The sequence below is a fragment of the Polyodon spathula genome, chromosome 2 (genome assembly GCF_017654505.1).
Source record: "Polyodon spathula isolate WHYD16114869_AA chromosome 2, ASM1765450v1, whole genome shotgun sequence".
Classification (NCBI taxonomy): Eukaryota; Metazoa; Chordata; class Actinopteri; order Acipenseriformes; family Polyodontidae; genus Polyodon; species Polyodon spathula.
The window spans coordinates 5,818,152-5,839,631 of record NC_054535.1 but is presented as its reverse complement, the minus strand read 5'-3'; the positions used below and the strand labels follow the sequence as shown (position 1 = coordinate 5,839,631).

Below are 21,480 nucleotides of genomic sequence, written 5' to 3'. Positions count from 1 at the left end.
TAGCAGTGTTTCATCTGAGAGAAAACGCTCTTCAAAAAATGTTCTTCAAAATAAGGTTTTGTGAATAGGTTCCTGTATTTATTTATTTGATTAAATAACTGGAAAAGTACAGGAATAGTACCATTATGCCAAAGGTATATTTTCTGTTCGAGCTTATGTAAGTTTTCTTTTTTTTTTTTTTTTTTTTTTTTATTATAAAACAAACAAAAAAAAAAGCAAAATCTGTCAAATGTGTTTAATTAGCTGTAAATGTATATCATACATACTCACATTAGTGATGTTATTACAACATTTCTAACAAGGTACATAAAACGTGGTGTAAAATCTCCTTATCGTCATTTGAAGCTTTACATTTGTAATGTAAACAAACATGCATTGGCAGGCATGGTAAAGCCATGTGAGTGACAAGGTGTGTATAAAATTACTACAATGTTTTGTGTTCAAGAAATGATGGAGAGGTGAGCAGTATAAGAAGTTCTTAATACTCAACAGAAGATACAAGTTTGATTAATACATTATAGAACCAAACGCTGCCTGCCTATAGCATTCATGAGCAGCTCTTGAAAGTTGTTACAGCAGAAAACAATGATGTTCCAGAACAGTCTGTGTCTGTGTATACATTCCACAGTTAATTAGTCCACAATAGAAGTGAAGAGATCTTTAGTATGTCCAGGAGCTGAAACAAAGAGAGAACTTTAAAATATTGTACACTGATTTATGTCAAAAAGCTTCCTTCTGGTCTGTTTTTTCCCTTGGTTGATTGCAGTGCGAACGGCACATTCGAAGACCTGCTGTACTCCTCTGTTGCTGAGAGCGGAGCACTCCAAGTAGCCCTTTGCTTTGATATCATGAGCCAGTCTCTTGCCGTCGACAGGGGTGATGCAGGAGGCACGGTTTGGTCCCATTTCCCGCTGGTCTGTTTGGGTAGCCACCACCAGCACCGGGGTTTTGGGCAGGTAGCTCCTGACCTCATTGATCCACTTGTGGCGGATGTTCACAAATGAGGTGTAGTTGGTCACAGAGTAGCAAATCAGAACCACGTCAGCCTGCTGGAATGACAGCGGACGGATTCCTTTAAAGGCGTCATTCCCTGCGGTGTCCCACAGCCCCAGACTGATCTGTATTCCGTCCATGAAGACTTCCACGCCTGTGTTCTCGTACACTGTGGGCTTGTACAAATCTGGAAAGGTCTCACTGGTGAATCGCACCAACAGGGCAGTCTTTCCAACCGCGGTGTCACCAACCAGGACACATTTAATGGAGTTCATTTTCCCGACTGTGCCGGAGGCACAATGTCTCACAGGGCAAGTAAGCTTTCAATAATCATGTAACTTCTCCCTGGTACCTACAAAAAAAAATAATAATAATGCCACCTGTTTGACTTCCCTCCTCTGGAGAACGCCAAGTCCTTGAACCAGTTAAAACAGCAGCCACTGAACACATCCACAAATGGTTATTTTCTTCATATGTTGATTCTGTCAGAGATTAAGTAAAAACATAGAAATATGTTAATACCAGGTTGAAAAAGTCCAAATTGGGAACCATGTATATAAAAAAAAAAATGCAAGTAGTAACTTAATTAAAGTTAACGTCTGGTAGTATTCATTAAATAAGTTCTTCATTAAATAATACGTTTTGTGACTATGCTCCTGTTTATCTTCTTTTGATTCAACAACTGGAATGACAAGTTTAACTTCAATTATCTTATACAACAAGAGCAATCAGATTAATATGGTTTTCAATTTGTTTCCTAATAGAGAGTTTCAGGTTTTTTAATATACATCATTTAACTCCCAACCCTCCCACATGCCACCTACAAAAACAAATCAAGATAAGAAGATGTGGGTATCGATTTATTTTAAAGTTCAACAGAATGAGCTCCTACTTTTTTTAAAACAGAAAAGGTGTGGCGCGTTGCTCTCTTTGAAGGATCATTTATAGGAAGCCCTCGTAAACTAAATGGACACAACCCATTGAAGTCCATCAAAAGAAATCTGCATAAGAAAACTGCTTGCCTTTAGTGACAACATCTCTGTTGACCCACGCTTTATATCAACAGCATTGTAAGAAAAAACTTATTTTTTATGTAAATATATCTCTATATATATATCAATATATATATATATATATTAATATCTATATATATATAATCCATATATATATGCATATACCAAAAATCAATTATATTTTTGAAGCTGTTTAGTAGTAACTGTGTTCATTTTCCCACCTTATGCCTGTGTTTTATATTTAGACTTTATAAAGCATGGGGGGGAGGGGGGCAAAACATAATGGATTTTTTAGAAGTGAAGTTAGTAAATAATGGAGAGCCTCTACTCATTCTGACTGTCACTGACCAAAAAACTCCTCGTGAAACAGTAAGCAAAATACATTTAACCCAGATGATAAAACAGATCAATCGACTCGCACGTACATCAATGACATATTTTCGTACTTTCTAAATATCAAGACAGTCAGGCAGATATTTAGACAGACATGTATAAAATGCGTCCAACCATTTTCAGAGACTAAAAGCGCCTGACTACTTCACCCATGGAACCCACCGACAGTAAAACACATCATCGGTTAGCGTGTGTTTGGAGAAGTGGTTAGAGCAGTGTTTCCCAACCCCAGTCCTGGGGGCCCTCTGTGTCTGCTGGTTTTCATTCCAACTAAGCTCTCAATTACTGAACTAGACCCTTAATTGAACTGAGAATTTGCTTAATTAGACCTTTTTAATTGTTTTCAGCTCTTAACAGTTGCATATTTCAAGTTAGCTATAACATGTTATAACTTGAACTCTGCAACTCTTCAACAGCTGAAAACAAGTAAACAGGTCTAATTAAGCACTCAGCTGGAATGAAAACCAGCAGACCCAGTGGGGCCCCAGGATGAGGGTTGAGAAGCAGTGGTTCAGAGTACTCCTTTGTACTCTTGTCTTACCTTGTTTTAATGAGCATCTAAATGCACACACTACAGAAATGAAGAGCTGTAGTGTACAGGGCATGTTGAATGTTCCAATTGGTTGCAAAGGTTGTGATGGTGTATAATATACAAACCACCACCAAAGTGTTCAAAATAACCTGGGTTAGGAAGATAATTTGCCACTTCCTTATCTAGAATCTATACTATCAATCTGCATCTCTTATTTAAAGCAATTCAAAACTCAAAAATTGAAATGCATAAATTCCTCACTTTTTTTTTTTTTTTTTTTAATCATCTCTCAGGAAGACTTCCTTAACATTGCATTGAACATTATCTTTAAAATACTTCTAAAACAATTTATTAATTGTAACCCACTTGTACAACATTGCTAAAGTAACAAACCGGTCTTTAAAGGCATTTTTCAGCATAGAATCCTTTGTTAGATAGAAAACCCTTTCTAGAGCAAGCCTGGTGCATATTGTAAGACTACGTGTACGGTTCCTCTAAAATGTTTTGTGCCCATTACTGTGGGCCTACGGGAAAAATCATTGCGTGTCCATTTACTGCGATACAGATGGTGCTCAGAGAAAAGTTGTTTTAATCTACAGTAGATGTTGATTATGCTCGTCTGTACTGTACAAACCTTTCAATTAAACAACATTGTATCTGGTTTCTGCTGTGTAGTATAAAAAACCAAGGCCATGCTTCCTGGTTAGCGGCGTTTGTTTCGAGGTTCTGAGCAGCCCTGTTTGGAATGCTGTTTGTACCTCTGCATGCTCTAATCTAAAGCCTTGGATTCACTTTCCGGGCTGGACAGAAAACACTGCTCTGGCTTTATAAGGCTTTATAATCTTTGTTTAAAAAAAATAAAAAAAATAAAATACACAGCACTGTCATCTTCCTGAAACTTTTCAGTCATTCTTTAGGGAATTTTATTTAAAAACAAACTGTTTTTAAGTTAGGTTTGGTATTTCAAGTTTCAAAATATTCAACCTTTGTTTTTATCCACTAGCAAAACGAAGCACAGTACAGCAAGCCATTAGCAGCCATTTAAGTTAGCGATGTCCGTTTAATCGCAAGTCTAGATTAAATTAACATCACATAAATAGAAGGTAGTTTACAGTAAATGTAGATAAACTGTATTTTAAGAGTCTGTTTAAGGCACACTGTGAATTTAAAATGATTTCAATGTTAGTATCTCATGAATGAATCACTACTGGCAGCGGCTTACAGTATTGAAGCTTTATTATCATCAATGAGAATTCCATTGCCAGTCATTTAATATGAGGGCCGAAGAAAGAGAGCATATTTACCAAACACACTACAATGGTAGCAAGGTCTGCCTAAACAGATTCTAATTATATAAAAGTTATACAGAAATCAAAGTCATCAATGAGCTTTTCAAGTCAGTTGGAAAATAATATTTAGTGGATTGTCCCACAGACATATACAGTTATTCAGTTAATCAGTACAGTAAGTCATATATAATTATAGCAGATCTGCAATATAAAAGTTCAACCAACAGAACTATATTGGCTTTTTTTATTAGTTGGCTTTTTTTAAATGCTTCATAGTGTTCCTAATTTAGCAGGACATTGCCTCATATTAAAGAAAGAACGACAAGTTTATCAGTAATAACATTAGGGTAATAAAGTGAAACGATACAAAATTAATGGTAATTGATATTATCTTTTAGCATTCATAATCAATGGTATCTATTTCCTGGTTAACTTAATTTTTCAGTGAAGCTTAAATTGAATTTCCTTTCTTTGTTTTTGAGTAGCGCTGTCGGGGGGGGGGGGGGTCTCCTCTAAACTCTGTTTGACGGATACACCTGTTTTTAAAAACGACAGAACAACGGCTGCACGAAGAAAACAAGTCAGTCAGAATAAAACTGAACAAGGTTTTGAAAATCACAAGTGGGTTTTTTTCCCTAATTGGTTGTACAAATTAGCACAGACCTTATGAAACCTGGGTTCCATGCATGAAAAGTGACGCTTGGCAGTGTATCACTACACCAAAGAATTGCCTTTTCAAAATAGATTCGTTTGCCCTTTGGCAGGCCACCAATTTTTATTTAGACAGGTGTTTCTCTCATCAATATGATTATTTGAGAATTATGTATTATTATTATTATGCGTTACCCACCAGCCCCTGCAGGTTTCACAGTCTGACATTACTGCTCCCTTGTTATTTCTAATTTACACCTCAGTTAAATACTAAAAACAGTAAATCAGTGAAGACCCTTATACAGTATACTTTATACAATTTCCTGTCAACCTTTCAGTTGTCATATCATTAAATAACAATGGAGTGCTGTATCAAAATCAACAAGTACCTAACACACAAAAGATGAACCGTAAGTCTTTTGGTAGTATATTTCTAACCCTATATTCCAAGCCAAGTGTGTAAGCATATTTCCAATTATCCTTTCACAAATCTCCCTGAACATATTTTTAACGAATATAACAATTGCAAATATAAACGATGATTTCACGCAGTTCAATGCAAGTATTGTAATGTTGTTCAACTAAATCTAAATGTTTATTTGGAACGGTGAGGGACAAAGCCTTATGCACCATTTTATGCATGATTAATTATAGCTTACTATACTGTTTCCTGACAATTAGTTTGACATATTTAAAATGTGAATTTACTGTGTGTATAAATAATGCTACTTTTTATGGATGGAAAATTATGCATTAGTTCAAGACAAACCACCTACACACCTTGTACAATAAACAAGTGGAAATATTGAAAACCACCTTCACATTATTACACCTAGCAATAGACTATCACTTCTCTAGAGAAGAGCTGCAGTCCCAAATGATATACTTACTTCTTTATGCGTTCAAATGAACAGCAATAATTCTGTAACTTTTTAAAACAAACACTTATAAAGATCATACACAGTAACAAGCAGAGTTCATTGTGTAAGCTAAATTTACTTGGCATGTTCTTAATTAAACAACATAAGATCATACTGGAAGATCATTTTATTCTATTTTTTAAAGTGATAATAGAACGTGCAGAAAACTACGTTACAAGTGATCTAAAATCGCTTTTAGGCATTGATCTTTTTGTTACTGTAATAGTAAAGACCAAAACACACTAAGAAGTATAAAAATGTGAAAATGTGTTGAGATAATGGACAACAAAACTGTCTTACCTCTCACTCCGTAACTTTAGCAGTGGATGTTGACAGCATGCAAGATGCGGATGCAGGACTGCTCATAGAACAATTTCAACATAATCTGTGTTAAATGCACTTTCATTACAAATGAGTCAATCTGTATTGTGTACTCTGTTTCTCCTCAAACTGTTTAATCCCATTCACTTTCAAACTGGAAGCTGCGATCTTTGTATGTTGGATAGATACCTGGATGGACTTTAAACTCTCTCCACTGCGAGTTCGTCTTAAGTACAAGAAAGCGCATGTATAACACCAGTGCTGTGTCGTTGCAGCATCTTCCTTTCTCTGTGGGGGGGGGGGGGGGGGGGGGGGGGGGTTGGGGGGGGGGGGGGGGGGGGCCCTGTCTCTACCCCCCCCCGCCCCCCCCCCCCCTGGGGGGGGGGGGGGGGGGGGGGGGGGAGTGGGGGGGGGGGGGGGGGGGGGGGGGGGGGGGGGGGGGGGGGGGGGCCCCAATCCTCCCCCCCCCCCCACCCCCATCCCCCCCCCTCCCCCCCCCCCCACCCACATTCCCCCACCCCCCCCCCCTCACCGAGCCCCTCACCCGCTCCCTAACACCCCACACCTCCCCCCCCCCCCCACGCGCGTGGGGGGGCCCCCCGCCCCCCCCCCCCCCGCCCCCCCCCCCTCCTCCACGCCCCCCCCCCCCCCCACCCCCCCCCACCCCCCCCACCCTACCCCCCTCCCGTATGACACCTTGTTCAACATAGGAAGCGCTTTTTACTGAATAACACCCCCCCCCCCCCCCCCCACACCCACACACAATTTTTGATTGACTAGATATATAGGAATTGGGGAATTTGGCAGTCAACGTGCATTACCACGAACACAGATAAAAGGAACATCATTTTTAATTTTAGCATCTTACAATTCTAGTCAATTTAAATGATACAATCTTTACATTCTAAATTCTTTTAAAGACACAATAAAATCACAAAACAAGAGATTAGATCTTTTAGTCTTAAATAATAAAAACCCCACTTTAACCAACCATATTTATTGTTTTACACAAAAGAACAAAATCAGTAGTTAAAAAAATATTCCCTTCCCAAAATATACATATATTGTACTGCATAATTAAAAAGCAAAAGATCATCTCATCATGACTGATCCTTGGCTTTAACCCATTAAAAGTACCAAAATTAATTGTTCTTAAATTGGGGGGGGGGCAGAACAGAAGCTATAGTTATGCAATTTGATTATATTACATTCAGACTTAACTTTTGCGATTAACAAAATTAGAGTAAGTTATCATGACAATATAATTAAAATGTCAGTTATACATGCTCCAAAAATTACAAAGTAGCCTGTCCTCAAATGAGGTAAATACATCTTAACTATAATATATTCCATTGTAGGTTAATTATAGCAGTACATCTGGTCCATAAAACATGAGTTTAAATGTTCAAACCCTGCTTTAGAAAAGTTTTACAAGGATATCACACTAACCCACTAAGCACTGGTACTGAGCATCGGCTGTATCATCTATGCTTTCCCACAATCGAATTCACATAATCTTAGCACCAGCTGGGTTTACATTAAACTAAAACATATCTTCAAAACACACTAAAAGCATAAACAAACAAACAAATCAAGTTAAACACACTGACAAACTGTTAAAAAATAAAATGGTACCCAATTCCCTGCCATATTACACAGAACCATATTTTGAGAACAAAGCAAGCATTAGGGTTAAAGCAATAATGGAAATACATTTCGGATTACGACTGAAGTGACTACGTGACTGAAACGCCATTTACAAAGACATGTAGTACACTTCCTTCATAAGACATAATACATACAAAGAAGAATCAACAAAGCAGATACTGTAGCACCTTACAAGGGGCACAGTTCATTTGATAATGTCCAGGACTATAACGGTACATTGATTTGCATGTGAATGGTTGTGCAATTATTGTGTCATGAAAACAACTTGATTTTCAACAGGGTTGTCTAACATCAGGACAGCATCATATACATTATTTACTTCGTGCATTTACAGGGTTATGTTTATTTATTTATTTATTTTTTTGTTTGTTTTAATTATAAATTTGAATACCTTTGGGTGTCGATACTCATTTGGTTTTAATGTTTTATTTTAAAGAATTAGAAGAACCTTTCCAGGTGTGTGTGAGATATATAATTTAAAACAGCTTCAAAAAATGTTTAAAATGAAATGAAACAAAGGACTCTAAAATGTGGCATAAACCCTAAAAAGAGAGAATTTTTTTTTTTTTTTTTACAGTACTTAGGTTCCCCTTTTCTTATACATATATAAAACACAGCAGCGAAAGGGCGAAAGGTACCAGTGTGCACCTGTGTTTTTATTCACTTCAAAATACTAAGAAGTTGGTTTGCTGGTATCCTGTACCCCTCATCTTAGCAAGATGTGCACAAGGCCAGGTTTCGGCTCAGTAAATCTGCAAAACAAAAAAAACAACAAAAAAAAAGCACATAAATTGGAAGTGTTTGCTTCTGAAAGTTTACATTACTCATTGCTTAGGGTTTACCTTAAATTTAGTGAAAAGGTAGCTATACAAATTGCCTACAGCATTTATGTGTGTGTGTGTGTGTGTGTGTGTGTGTGTGTGTGTGTGTGTGTGTGTGTGTGTGTGTGTGTGTGTATATATATATATATATATATATATATATATATATATATATATATATATATATATATATATATATATATATATATATATATAATATATATGAATGAGAGAGAGAAAGAGAGCCTATAGATAAACATTCACCTTTTGTTGCCTTATAGCCTGGAATTAAAATGCATTAAAATCGTGTTTTTGTTTTTCATTTATCTACACGTCCTACCCAACAACTTAAGTGAAAAAAAAATTTCTAGAAATTTGTAGAAAATTGATTAAAAATAAAAACTGAAATAGCTTGGTTGGATAAGTGTCCACCCCCCTTGTAATAGCAATTTGCTCAGGTGTAACCAATCGCCTTCAAAATCACACACCAAGTGGCCTCCACCTTGTTAAATTGTAGTGATTCACATGATTTCAGGATAAATTCAGCAGTTCCTGTAAGTCCCCTCTGCTAGGTAGCGCATTTCATAGCAAAGACTCAACTATGAGCACCAGGGTGCTTTCAAAAGAACTCTGGGACAAAGTTGTTGACAGATCAGGGGATGGGTATACAAAAAATATCAAAAGCCCTGAATATCCCTTGGAGCACAGTGAAGACTGTTATTAAGTGGAAGGTGTATGGCACCACCAAGACGTTGCCTAGATCGGGCCGTCCCTCCAAACTGAATGACTGAGTAAGGAGAAGCCAAAAAAGACCAAAAAAGTAATATGAAACGTATGTACTTATACCTTATTACTTCAATTTGGTGCCACCCTCGAATTAATTGTATTAAATAGTATTGACGCCACAGTCATATATCAGCTTAATAATAGAGGCCGCCCTCCAATAAACACAGTAAGGTATTTTTTCCTCACCCTACTAAAAAAACCACACACAGTAAACCAATAAACAAGCAACACTGACTATGTACATGCAACGCCCCTGTAGAAACGGATGCCTCAATCTAGCACGTACATTACAAACTAATGGACACACACACACACAGTAAGCACATTTTATTTAACGGTAGTACAGTTCTGAAAGAAAATGCAAGAAACTACGTACAGAACAGCAATCCTTCTGAAGTTCTTATAGGTGGTTTTGTTGTTTTGTTTTTAGTTCAATTTCTATTCCCGTACTCAATCCCATACAATTAAAAACAATGTGCTTACTATCTATGGAAGAAGTTTTGGTTTCTCTTGCTTGTTTGTAATTTCTCTGCAAGTTACAGTGAGAAAAAAAATAACCGAGCAAGACATACTGTAGTTTTTACAGAAATCAAGCTCATATTCTGAGGTAATTTTTGCTGCAGAAAAACATCTACATCACTCTCTTGGAGTTAACTGCCACGCCAGCATTGTCCCACCCTGACCTTTCAAGTCCCATCTAATAGGCTCTCGGTAACAGTCACCGATAAATGTACTGTAGTCAAAGTAAGCTACCCACACACGCTGCTATATACAGGCAGGTTATCATATTACAGAAAATAAGCTACCGGAACACTTCTAACATATGTCATAAATCATGTAATAAAATATTGCAGCCTTTGAAAATTGTAGGATTATTGATAAAGGTCGCCCTCTTAAGCTCCGCAGTAATTTTTATCAATTTAAAATAAACGCTGCAATGCCAAATTGAAGTAATACTGTATTTTATATATATATATATATATATATATATATATATATATATATATATATATATATATATATATATATATATATATATGTCTTAAACCACTAGCTAACATCATACTGGTCATACCATTGCTAAAAGATTTAGAAAAAACACCACCACTTAAACATTTCTGGCCATGAATACCTAGCTTACGTAGTCCAAGATGAAAATACTTTGAATGTATAAGTTTATTGTTAATACTATTGAGTGTTTAATAGTTATGGACAAGATTATCACTAATCAGGTTTCTTGAAACCAGATGTCAGGGGCCTATTCTCAAAAATGTTCAGTTTTAGAGACTGGGCAACTCTCTGGCTTGGTTTTATTGTAATATTAACATGTTTTAAGCCCTTTGACTTTTAAAATAAGCTACTTAAACTGACTAGAGAGAGGACAGCAGGTGTTCTAGTGGTCAGATGATTCTGATAGCAGTACATCCTTCTTACATCATAACCATGCTCACTGCGGTGTTCCAACTTGAAAAACATAGTCTTTCATATGATGTTAACAGGATACTTTACTTTAGTACAGAGCCTTACTGTCAGTTTAGTGTCTACCTAAACTTTCTCATTACAGGTTAGAATAAGGTCATCTTTTGTCAATGTATGTAATGTGAACGATTTCAGAAGTTTTGAAGATATTTAAATGTCAAGAGTTCCAGTCTAACTGGTTTCTTTTAGTGTTGCTACTGTACATATAAGTTAAATTGAAAGACAAGTTTTGCAAAATTTAGAATTACTTATTCGTTGTTGTGTTTTGTATATAGGCATTTCTCAACAGTGAATTCATTAACTGGTAAACCATCGCTTACAGCACAACTCCACAGAGGATGTAATGTTCCTGAGATAATCAAAGTGTTCAGTCATTTATAATTGGCATAAATGTGGCGGACAGGACTGCACTCTGCAAAATGAATTGAATACCGATACTTTCCTCAAACTGAAGGAAACTCGTAAAAATGTTAAACTCTGACAGAATTACAGTTTGAGAAAATGAACATACCTCACACCCAGTGGTACACAATGGATAAGAAATGAGGCCCAATGCAGTTAAATAGAAAGTTACATGCTAATTACCCAACTCCTTTCCCTCATTAGCAGCATCATGTTTAAGAACAAGCAGCCTGTGTTCCAAAAGAAAAAACAGCTTGCAGACAATCAGGCTGCTGTCATTTACCTCAATTTATCTCAATAAAACAAGTTCAGATGCAGGTGAAATTATCTACAACAGAAATCTAACCTTATATGAAGCTGTGGTTGAAACATTTCACACACAGCCGCTTTTCCCATTTAGCTGTTCAAAGGCTCTCTTTATGCTTAGTTACACAATGTAAATATGCATGAAATAACTTTACTTTATTGTATTTGGTTAAACATTGTACACAATCACGTGTGATTTAAATTTAAAGAACTTTTACTGAATAAGTCAAAATCATGTCTTATTTCATGGCACTTAACATTGTTATTCTCCCTATGTGACCTACATAAGTCTTACCACTTTACCTTTGCATGTGTTGCACAATGACAACATCAGAAAACACACTTGTGCAGACTGATGAACACTGGTGGTAATCCTGTACTACAGGTAGACTCCTTTAATTTTGTTTTAGTTGCATAAAGACATGCACAATGTTTGCAGCAACAATGTAAGGGATAAACCACGATAAGTGTTGAGGCATGAGAAACTGTGGATTATTTTATACCGATTCAACACTTAATAAACATGCCCTACAGAAAGATTGTGTGCACATCACTAGTAGGGAGGAGAGAATACAACCAGACAGAGAGAGACAGATGGGTGACTGTTGGCCAAAACAGAAAGAAAGGACGTGCTCACCGCAAAGGGGTGACTTCTCCAGAACTTGCTGTGTCCAATCAGTACCAGCCCTTACTAGATATTGATTTTGACAGTGAATTGATTTTAATTGCACACTGATATTATATCTGATTAGACATCTATGGACTTTAAGTCTATTAGACTCTTTTGAGTTTACTCAGCATGTAGCAGGGCCTACACACAACCACGGTCATACTTTAGATTTAGTCATCTCTCGAGGACTAGAAACTATCATGTCCCCAACTATCGACCCTGCATTATCAGATCATTTCTTAATTTCCTATTATTGCCTCAATGTATAAAGACTGTAGTGAGTTCTGTTAAAAGGCGCATTATAAATCCTGCAGTTGTTCAAAAGTTTTCTGAAGTAGTTAGTCTATGTCCACCCATCTCGGCAAGTTCTCTATGAACTGATGAGTTAGTTGACAGATACAACCATCAACTACAAACTGCTCTTGATACTGTGGCTCCAGTAAAAATGAAAGTCTCTGTAAAACGTAGGACACCGTAGATGAATAATGATATACATCAAATAAAAAGATATTGTCGCAAAGCAGAGCGTAAATGGAGAGATACAACACTACAAATACATTACGATATTTTAAAGCTCTCCCTATCAGTATAATGCAGCATTAATGTCAGCAAGAAGTGCTCACTTCTCCAGTCTTATTGCAGAAAATAAGAACAATGCTAGAGTCCTTTTCTCAACTATTGATAGATCAGTAAACTCATCTCCTTCACCTGAATATTGCATTGTGGCCTCACCTATCAAGTGTGAAGAATTTCATATTTATTTTGATGAAAAAATACTTCATATTAAGGATCAAATTCAACAAAATGATTGAGCTCTGTCTGCCACCAAAAACAATCGGAACAGAATTACATTATTTTTCTCTGATTAACTTACAAGACTTTTTAGATCCTATACCAACCAGTCTCGAAGGAGGTGTTTAGTAAGCTGTCCAATGATGTCCTTGAGAGAGTGAATAGCGCTTTGTCATCAGGAAGGTTTCCTTCTTTAAAACCCGCCTTAGTGAAACCTTCACTTAAGAAATTGAATCTGGATAGTTCAGTTCTAAGTAATTTTAGATCTATCTCAAACCATCTTTTTTTTTTTTTTTTTTATCAAAAAGGTACTACAAAAAGTATTTTTTAAACAAATTAATAGTTTCCTTGGAAATACTAACATCTTCGAGAAATTTCAGTCAGGATTTCACACTAACCATAGCACTGAGACTGCACTTATCTATATTAATGATTTAGATTCTGGTATAGTAAGCAAACTTGTTAAATTTGCAGACGACACAAAAGTAGGAGGAGTGGCAAACACTGTTGCAGCAGCAAAGGTCATTCAAAATGATCTAGACAAGATTCAGAACTGGGCAGACACATGGCAAATGACATTTCATAGAGAAAAGTGTAAGGTACTGCACGCAGGAAATAAAAATGTACATTATAAATATCATATGGGAGATACTGAAATTGGAGAAGGAATCTATGAAAAAGACCTAGGAGTTTTTGTTGACTCAGAAATGTCTTCATCTAGACAATGTGGGGAAGCTATAAAAAAGGCTAACAAGATGCTCGGATACATTGTGAAAAGTGTTGAATTTAAATCAAGGGAAGTAATGTTAAAACTGTACAATGCACTAGTAAGACCTCGTCTTGAATATTGTGTGCAGTTCTGGTCACCTCGCTATAAAAAAGATATTGCTGCTCTAGAAAGAGTGCAAAGAAGAGTGACCAGAATTATTCCAGGCTTAAAAGGCATGTCATATGCAGACAGGCTAAAAGAATTGAATCTGTTCAGTCTTGAACAAAGAAGACTACGTGGCGACCTAATTCAAGCATTCAAAATTCTAAAAGGTATTGACAGTGTCGACCCAAGGGATTTTTTCAACCTGAAAAAAGAAACAAGGACCAGGGGTCACAAATGGAGATTAGACAAAGGGGCATTCAGAACAGAAAATAGGAGGCACTTTTTTACACAGAGAATTGTGAGGGTCTGGAATCAACTCCCCAGTAATGTTGTTGAAGCTGACACCCTGGGATCCTTCAAGAAGCTGCTTGATGAGATTCTGGGATCAATAAGCCACTAACAACCAAACGAGCAAGATGGACCGAATGGCCTCCTCTCATTTGTAAACTTTCTTATGTTCTTATGTTCTTACTTGTCAAAGTGGTAAATGATCTATGTACAAGTACAGATTCTAAGTGTTTATCTGTACTGATCCTTTTAGATCTGAGTGCTGCTTCTGATACTGTGGATCACAAGATTTTAATTAATTATCTTAGAGAATGGGTGGGCCTTTCTGGTAGTGTCCTAAACTGGTTCATATCCTATTTAATGAATAGACAGTATTTTGTTGCCTTAGGAGAATCTGCATCTGGACTAGCTAATATTACATGTGGTGTTCCGCAGGACTCCATTCTTGCTCCCATGTTATTTTCTTTATGCATGCTGCCACTCAGGGAGGTTATTTGTAAACATGGGGTGCATTTCCACAGCTATGCAGATGACACACAGATTTATATATCTGTTAAACCAGGTGACACAACAGCTATCAATGCCCTTTTCAAATGCCTAGCCGATATTAGAAGCTGGATGTCTCAGAATTTCTTGGTTAAATTCCAATAAGAGAGAAGTCTTACTTTTAGGCTCTAATCAACAAATGGATTTGACAAATATTGATGTAGGTATGCTAAAATCAAACATAAAATATAAAGTGAAAAACCTGGGAGTTATTTTTGATTCTGCACTTTCCTTTGAACCACATACAAAATACATTACTACAGAGTCCTTCTACCATTTAAGAAACATTGCAAAAGTTAGATCATTCTTGTCCTTGGATGAGGCAAAGAAATTAGTACATGCTTTTATTTTTTCTAGGTTAGATTACTGTAGCGCCTTATTTTCTCGACTTACAAGTCATGCTATATCATGCCTACAGCAAGTGCAAAATGCTGCTGCTAGAATGCTAACTAGAACAAAACAAAGGGCTCATTACACCTGTGCATTACAGAATTGATTTTTAAATTATATTACTAGTTTTTAAAGCACTGAATGAACTATCTCCACAATATCTAAATTATATGCTAATTCCTTATCAGCCTGAATGCACTTGGAGATCTGCAAATGCCTGGACGGGAGAGGCTGCTTTCTGTTTTAATGCCCCCACACTCTAGAACTCCTTACCCCCTTTTATCAGAGATTCACCTTCAATTGCAATCTTCAAATCTCAATTTAAAACATACATTATCCTGAATTTTATTGTTACTTCAGTTTTTAATAATTGTACTCTCTTCTTACTGTTTATTATTGTATTGTTGTATTTTTTTCTGTACGTAAAGCGCTTTGAATTGTATTGTACATGAATTGCAGTATATAAATAAACGTTTATTATTATTATTATTAAACACTTATCATGGTTTATGCCACTTAAAACATTTTCTCCTAATTGATTCCATAACAAGCTGCAAGTGATTGTTAATTTGGTCATTGTCTCTCACATTGTAGAAACGTTTGTCGTGAGTCTGATTGAAATAGCACTTACACAGGCAAATGTGTGTTGCAAGTGAAGATAGTAGCGATGCAATGCTGTAGATACAGAACATGAGTGGCATTAGAGTAAAAAAAAGCAAGAACCAAAAGGAATGTGAACTTGTAACAGAGAGTGACATTTTAGTGTTATCAGATTGTGCCTTTTAAAAGGGCATTCTAGAGAGAGAGATGCACCTGTGTTTACAAACCGATATATATCTATATATATATATATATGTGTGTGTGTGTGTGTGTGTGTAAGGGATTGGTCAATAAAAAACTTGTGAAAGATTGAAAAGACAATGTAAACAAACTGGTTGGTAAACAAAGTAATGTAACGTGTTTGGGATTAAAATCTAAAGATGGGTTAATGAATACACTGGTAAATGATAATGATGTGTTAAATAAGGGAGTTTAAAATAAATATTTCTTATTATGCAGAGACAATACATTGGGGGGCATTAGGGCCATGTGGAAGCTACTGGATGTGGAAGCTACTGGAGTCAGTTCAAATTAATTATTCAATTTAATGTCTTGTCAATTGTCTTTAACGATGTAATTGTTTAGAATTTTAAAACTCTGTTTGTGAGTGTTGGTTGAGGGAGAACGTGAGTTGTTTGGTTGGTGACTGGGAGAGTGAACGGAGGAAATTATTTGTTATTGATTTTACTGGTAAATGAACACTGAAACATGTATTTGGTTCACGGCTTTGGATTGTGAATTGATTGGATGTTAACTTTCCTTTCATCTGGGGCAGCTACCACTGTGGAAACTAGGATATGTATTTCTTTGTTGAGTTTAAGGACTACAATCACACAATTCATTGCAGGAATTATATATTTCTAAGAAATGCAGTAAGTGGGGGGAAATTGCATATCAAAACGATAGAGAACGATAAGCCAAATTAATCGCTTATTTAAAATCTAAATGGGTTTAGTTAGTTTGATTCCGATAAGAGTCGCATTGGTATTTATTGATTGGTATTCAATAACTATAAAACAAGGGAAGCGAGGGACCGTATTGTTTTGTGTTGAGGAATTGCCACGCTTTATTCAATTTAATTAATACCTGACAACTTCAAACTTCTCAAAGGCAAGTACTCCATACACGAGCATCATCACACCCCTAGTAGCCATCTTCTTTCAATTCTTCGGTGTTTACAAGCCACAAAGCTGCTCACCTGCTCACAGAAGTGCAGGTCCCGTATCTGTCAGGGACATCAGCGAGCTTACCTGAAGCCGTGGCTTGCGAGGTAGTCGAGAACGGCTGGTTTGATGCGAGCCACTCCCCCCTGGCTGTGGTTTCCTCTTCCCGTAATCACAGAGAGGTGTGGTTTACCACCGCTGTGCTGGCACTCTAGAGAAGCAGGAATTGGAAGGGTTACAGAAGCTTTTACTGTGCGTGGCTCACGGCTATCATAACGACTGAGGATCCACACATCCTGACTTAGTCTTCTGTGAGGAACAAAAGACTGAAGCCTGAAAACCCCAAATAAAACGGTTTCCAGTCCATCTGTGCATTCACTAGTTAGATGGATAACAGCACTTGAGTGATCATCTGTCAAGCCCAAATATAAGGAAAACAGCTGCATCTTGAATATTACAGTACTTAAAGTCTGAACAGTTAGTTTATTGTCTTCAGATCCCCATCCCCCCAGGAATAGGTGCACACCATTCAGTCCTATTTTAATAACCTGAACACCAGGTACCACAAATATCCTTTGAATCTATAACAACCCTGCTTGGATTTAACATCATTAAAATGCAATAAAAAATAGGATTACAAATTTTCCTAATCTAGGTCTACAGCTATAGCCAAAAGTTTTGTATCACCCTATAGAATGCACTAATTTTGCTTCATAAACTCAAATGAAACCTGCTGGATAATGTTACATTAACATATTGCATTACATACAGCGTTGTAGTTTTCCATATACAAAAAAAAACTGAACACAATTGAAAAATGTGCCATTTCGAAATCCTGTCATTTTGTAATCCGATTACATGACGTTAATAAAATATCTAAATTATGCTCATATAGTTGATTTTTCAACTATGATGTCTCAATCCTAAAATTCTAGGTGATGTAAAACTTTTGGTCATAGCTGTACAGTATTACAATTTTTAAAGGCTTTTTTTTCCACTTAAAATCAATGTTAACAGCGACCTTACCAACATGTCCCAAAGTTATTTTTCGTAAATGGTAAATTAGACTATCAATCAATCAAATTTATTTTGTATTATTTTATTTATTTCGTTTCGGGCCAAGGCATCTGTGATGAGTCAAAGGGGTTTCGGTCTGTGATTCAGCCTCCCGACAGTAGGTGGCATCAAACCAACTCGGGACTTCCCTTACCAAGATCTCGTGACCATGGCAAAAGTCATCTTTTGAGGGGCGGCACCTTGGTGAGGGGCGGAAGTACGAGTATGTAACTTCCAGCCACTGGAGTCAAGTGAAGGAAAAGGACACGTGTCAGCTGGGGATTGGTGTTCCACTGACTACAGAGGCAGGACATTACATACTAAAGGGAACGTACTACTGTGTTCGGGGTTTGGTCCGAAAGAAAAGTAGGAGGAGTCACGGGTGAAGGGAGAGACTGGTTTTGTGCAGCGGGTTTTTTTGAAATACTAACATTTCTTTTGTCTTTTTTTTGTTTATGGTCACGACGAAGACAAATTAAAGACGTGTCATCAGTTTGTTTTGGATTTCACCCCTGCACTCCTTCCCTCACACCATTTTGTTTTTTTGTTTTTTATTTAATCCTTTTTGTGGTGTATAGAAAATAAAAATAAATTATTTTATTTCTGTACACATAAATTACTGTCTGGACATTCCATTTAATACACTCTCGCCTCACACGTGGTGTCAGAAGTGAAAATGGATCCAGCTACAGTTTTGACAATGTTTAGGGAGCAGGAGGAGAAGCGAGAGGAGAGAGAGACACGGCACCTGGAACAGCTCGCCCAGTTCTTGGGACAGCTGGTAGAAAAACTATCAATATCAACATCAGAGAGAGCGGTTGCCCGGATGTTTGCAGCTCAGCCTAATCTTCAGAAGATGACCTCGGAAGATGATCCCGAGGCTTTCTTGATTACGTTTGAGAGAGTGGCAGAGGCTGCAGAGTGGCCTAGGGAACACTGGGCCATGAAATTGGCACCCTGCCTGACAGGGGAAGCTCAGGCAGCGTATCGAGCCCTGACGGCCACGAATGCAGGGGACTATGTTAAAGTTAAAGAAGCCATTCTCTCACGCCTCGGGATCACGGAGGAAACATACCGGCGCCGTTTTCGGGAATACCAGCTGTCCAAGGGGATGCGGCCCCGGGTTGCGGGACAATATCTTTTAGATCAGTGCACCCGGTGGCTGCGGCCAGAAGAACATACACCCCAAGAACTGGTGCAGAAAATAGTTATAGAACAGTTTGCGTCTATACTACCGCCAGGGAATCGAGAGTGGATTAAGAGGAATAGACCTACCACTCTCGAGGATGCCCTCCTCCTGGCGGAGGCCTACGAAGACGCAAACGAAGGTGCCGGGTCAGACCCCACTCCTGCCCCTAAACTAACTCGGACCAACCAACCAATGAAGCCCAGAGGGGGTAACCGGACCTTCAGACCATGGAGGTCAAGGTTAGCCCCATCCTGGGCGAGAGAGAATCCCCCTAACCTGCCGGTCGCGGACTCGCAGGACAGATTAACTCCGTTGATGCCTCCTAACCAAGTGTGCTACCAATGTAATGAGCCTGGACACATTGCCAGGAATTGTCCAGTAAGAAAGGTGGACCTGGCGACAAGATCCTGGTCAGCAGTAACAGGTAGGAACACTGGGGAATGTCGGGAGGGCCCTTATCAGTTAAGAGTACAGGTCGGGGGAAAGAGTACTTACGCATTTGCGGACTCTGGGTGTGCACAAACATTGATTCGGCAAGCTCTCTTGGATGGGGTAGCCTGGGAGCCACAGGGTAAAGTGGCTATCTCCTGTATTCATGGAGAAACTCGGGTTTATCCCACCACTAAAGTTAGACTTATTGTAGGTGATTATTCAGCTTGCGTTAAAGTGGCTGTAGCGCAATGTTTACCATACCCTGTTCTCCTGGGAAGAGACTGGCCGTTTTTTGATCGTATTTTAGGTCGGGAAATGGTCTTAGTTTCTACCAGGGGACAATTAAAGCAACAGGAGAAAACAATTGGCGAGATTTTTCCGTTGCAATCCGACCTGTTTAACCCTAAAATCCGCCCAAGAAAAACAAAAAGAGAGCGTCGGGTGGAAAAATATGAGGGAACTCTGAGACGACAAGGGGAGGGGTCTGACACAAAAGTAAACCAATCGTTGAAACGGCAAGGAAAGGGAGTAGGTATTCAGTGTAACCGGGGCTGCGAGGTTACTGAGGTGGAAGGTCATGTAATAAAAGACACTCCTCTCTGTGTACCTAACCATTGGGACCGAGATATTGACTTGGGATATGAACAACAAAATGATCCCACGTTACAGTATGCTTGGAAACGGGTTAGATATATCGAGGGGAAGGATATGCAGGAAGGACAACCGGTGGTATTTCCGCATTTTTCTGTATCTGGGCACTTATTATATAGAATAACCCGGGCTCCCGGGACGGGACAGCTCGTAAAACAGTTATTGGTTCCTAGGCCTTTTCAGTCAGAAGTCATGAGATTGGCGCATGACATTCCATTTTCAGGTCATTTGGGAACTGAAAAGACTCAGGAACGAATTCTGGCCCGGTTTTTTTGGCCTGGGGTTTATGGTCTGGTGCGGAAGTATGTATCGGAGTGTCCTGAATGTCAATTAGCTGCCCCTAAGTCAGTTCGCCCCGCACCTCTGGTTCCACTTCCAATTATTGGGGTTCCGTTTGAAAGGATTGGTGTAGATTTAGTAGGCCCTCTGGAGGGAACAGAGTCAGGATATCGGTATATTTTAGTAGTAGTGGACTACGCAACGAGATATCCAGAAGCTGTTCCCTTACGCTCTATGAATGCAATAGCTGTAGCGAATGAATTGGTAAAAATATTCTCTAGGGTGGGAATCCCGAAAGAAATTCTCACTGATCAGGGCACTAATTTTATGTCAGACTGTATTCAGCAACTATATAAATTATTGAAAATTCGTTCAATTAGAACCTCAGTTTTTCATCCACAAACGGATGGGCTTGTTGAACGATTTAATCAGACTTTGAAAAATATGTTGCGCCGCTTTGTAGATCAAGAAAAACGCAATTGGGCTAAACTGCTTCCCTACTTGCTCTTTGCAGTTCGCGAGGTACCACAATCCTCAACGGGGTTTTCCCCGTTTGAGCTCTTGTACGGTCGGCAGCCGCGGGGTATCTTGGATCTCATAAGAGAAGGCTGGGAAGAACAGTCAAAGGAGTCTAAAAATGTAGTAAAATACGTGTTGCAGTTACGCGATCGCTTAGAATTAGTCGGTCGATTGGCACATGACAATCTCAAAGCGGCACAGCAGAAGCAGCAACAAAGCTACAATAAAAATGCAAGAATTCGGAACTTTCGACCTGGAGATAAAGTGTTGTTATTGTTGCCCTCATCGGAATCTAAGTTGTTTGCTAAATGGCAGGGTCCCTTTCAGGTTATTCGAGCAATTGGTAAAGTCAATTATGAGATCCGACAGCCTGGGCGTCGGAAAGAAAGTCAAATTTATCATGTTAATCTCCTGAAACCGTGGAAAGAACGGGAAGTCCATTTTATATCTCCTGTAC

General features: G+C 38.2%; 2 protein-coding genes across 2 annotated transcripts in view; both read right to left on the bottom strand.

Moving 5' to 3' along the window:
* Window positions 1-220: 220 nt before the first annotated feature.
* LOC121329348 (rho-related GTP-binding protein RhoH-like) lies at window positions 221-6,371 on the bottom strand. Its single transcript, XM_041274917.1, has 2 exons — window positions 6,092-6,371; window positions 221-1,475 (listed from the first exon to the last, which is right to left on the bottom strand). Exon 2 carries the CDS (start codon window positions 1,266-1,268, stop codon window positions 696-698), a length of 573 nt encoding a protein of 190 aa, XP_041130851.1. The 5' UTR covers window positions 1,269-1,475; window positions 6,092-6,371; the 3' UTR covers window positions 221-695.
* A 900-nt stretch (window positions 6,372-7,271) lies between these two features.
* The window catches only part of n4bp2 (NEDD4 binding protein 2), a 38,453-nt gene continuing 24,244 nt past the window's right edge, over window positions 7,272-21,480 (bottom strand). Inside the window, exons 15-16 of the mRNA XM_041274929.1 lie at window positions 16,985-17,108; window positions 7,272-8,532 (exon numbers count right to left, since the gene is read on the bottom strand). Of these exons, the coding sequence (XP_041130863.1) occupies window positions 8,487-8,532; window positions 16,985-17,108 (170 nt within the window). The 3' untranslated portion in view covers window positions 7,272-8,486. The remainder of the gene's footprint in view (window positions 8,533-16,984; window positions 17,109-21,480) is intronic.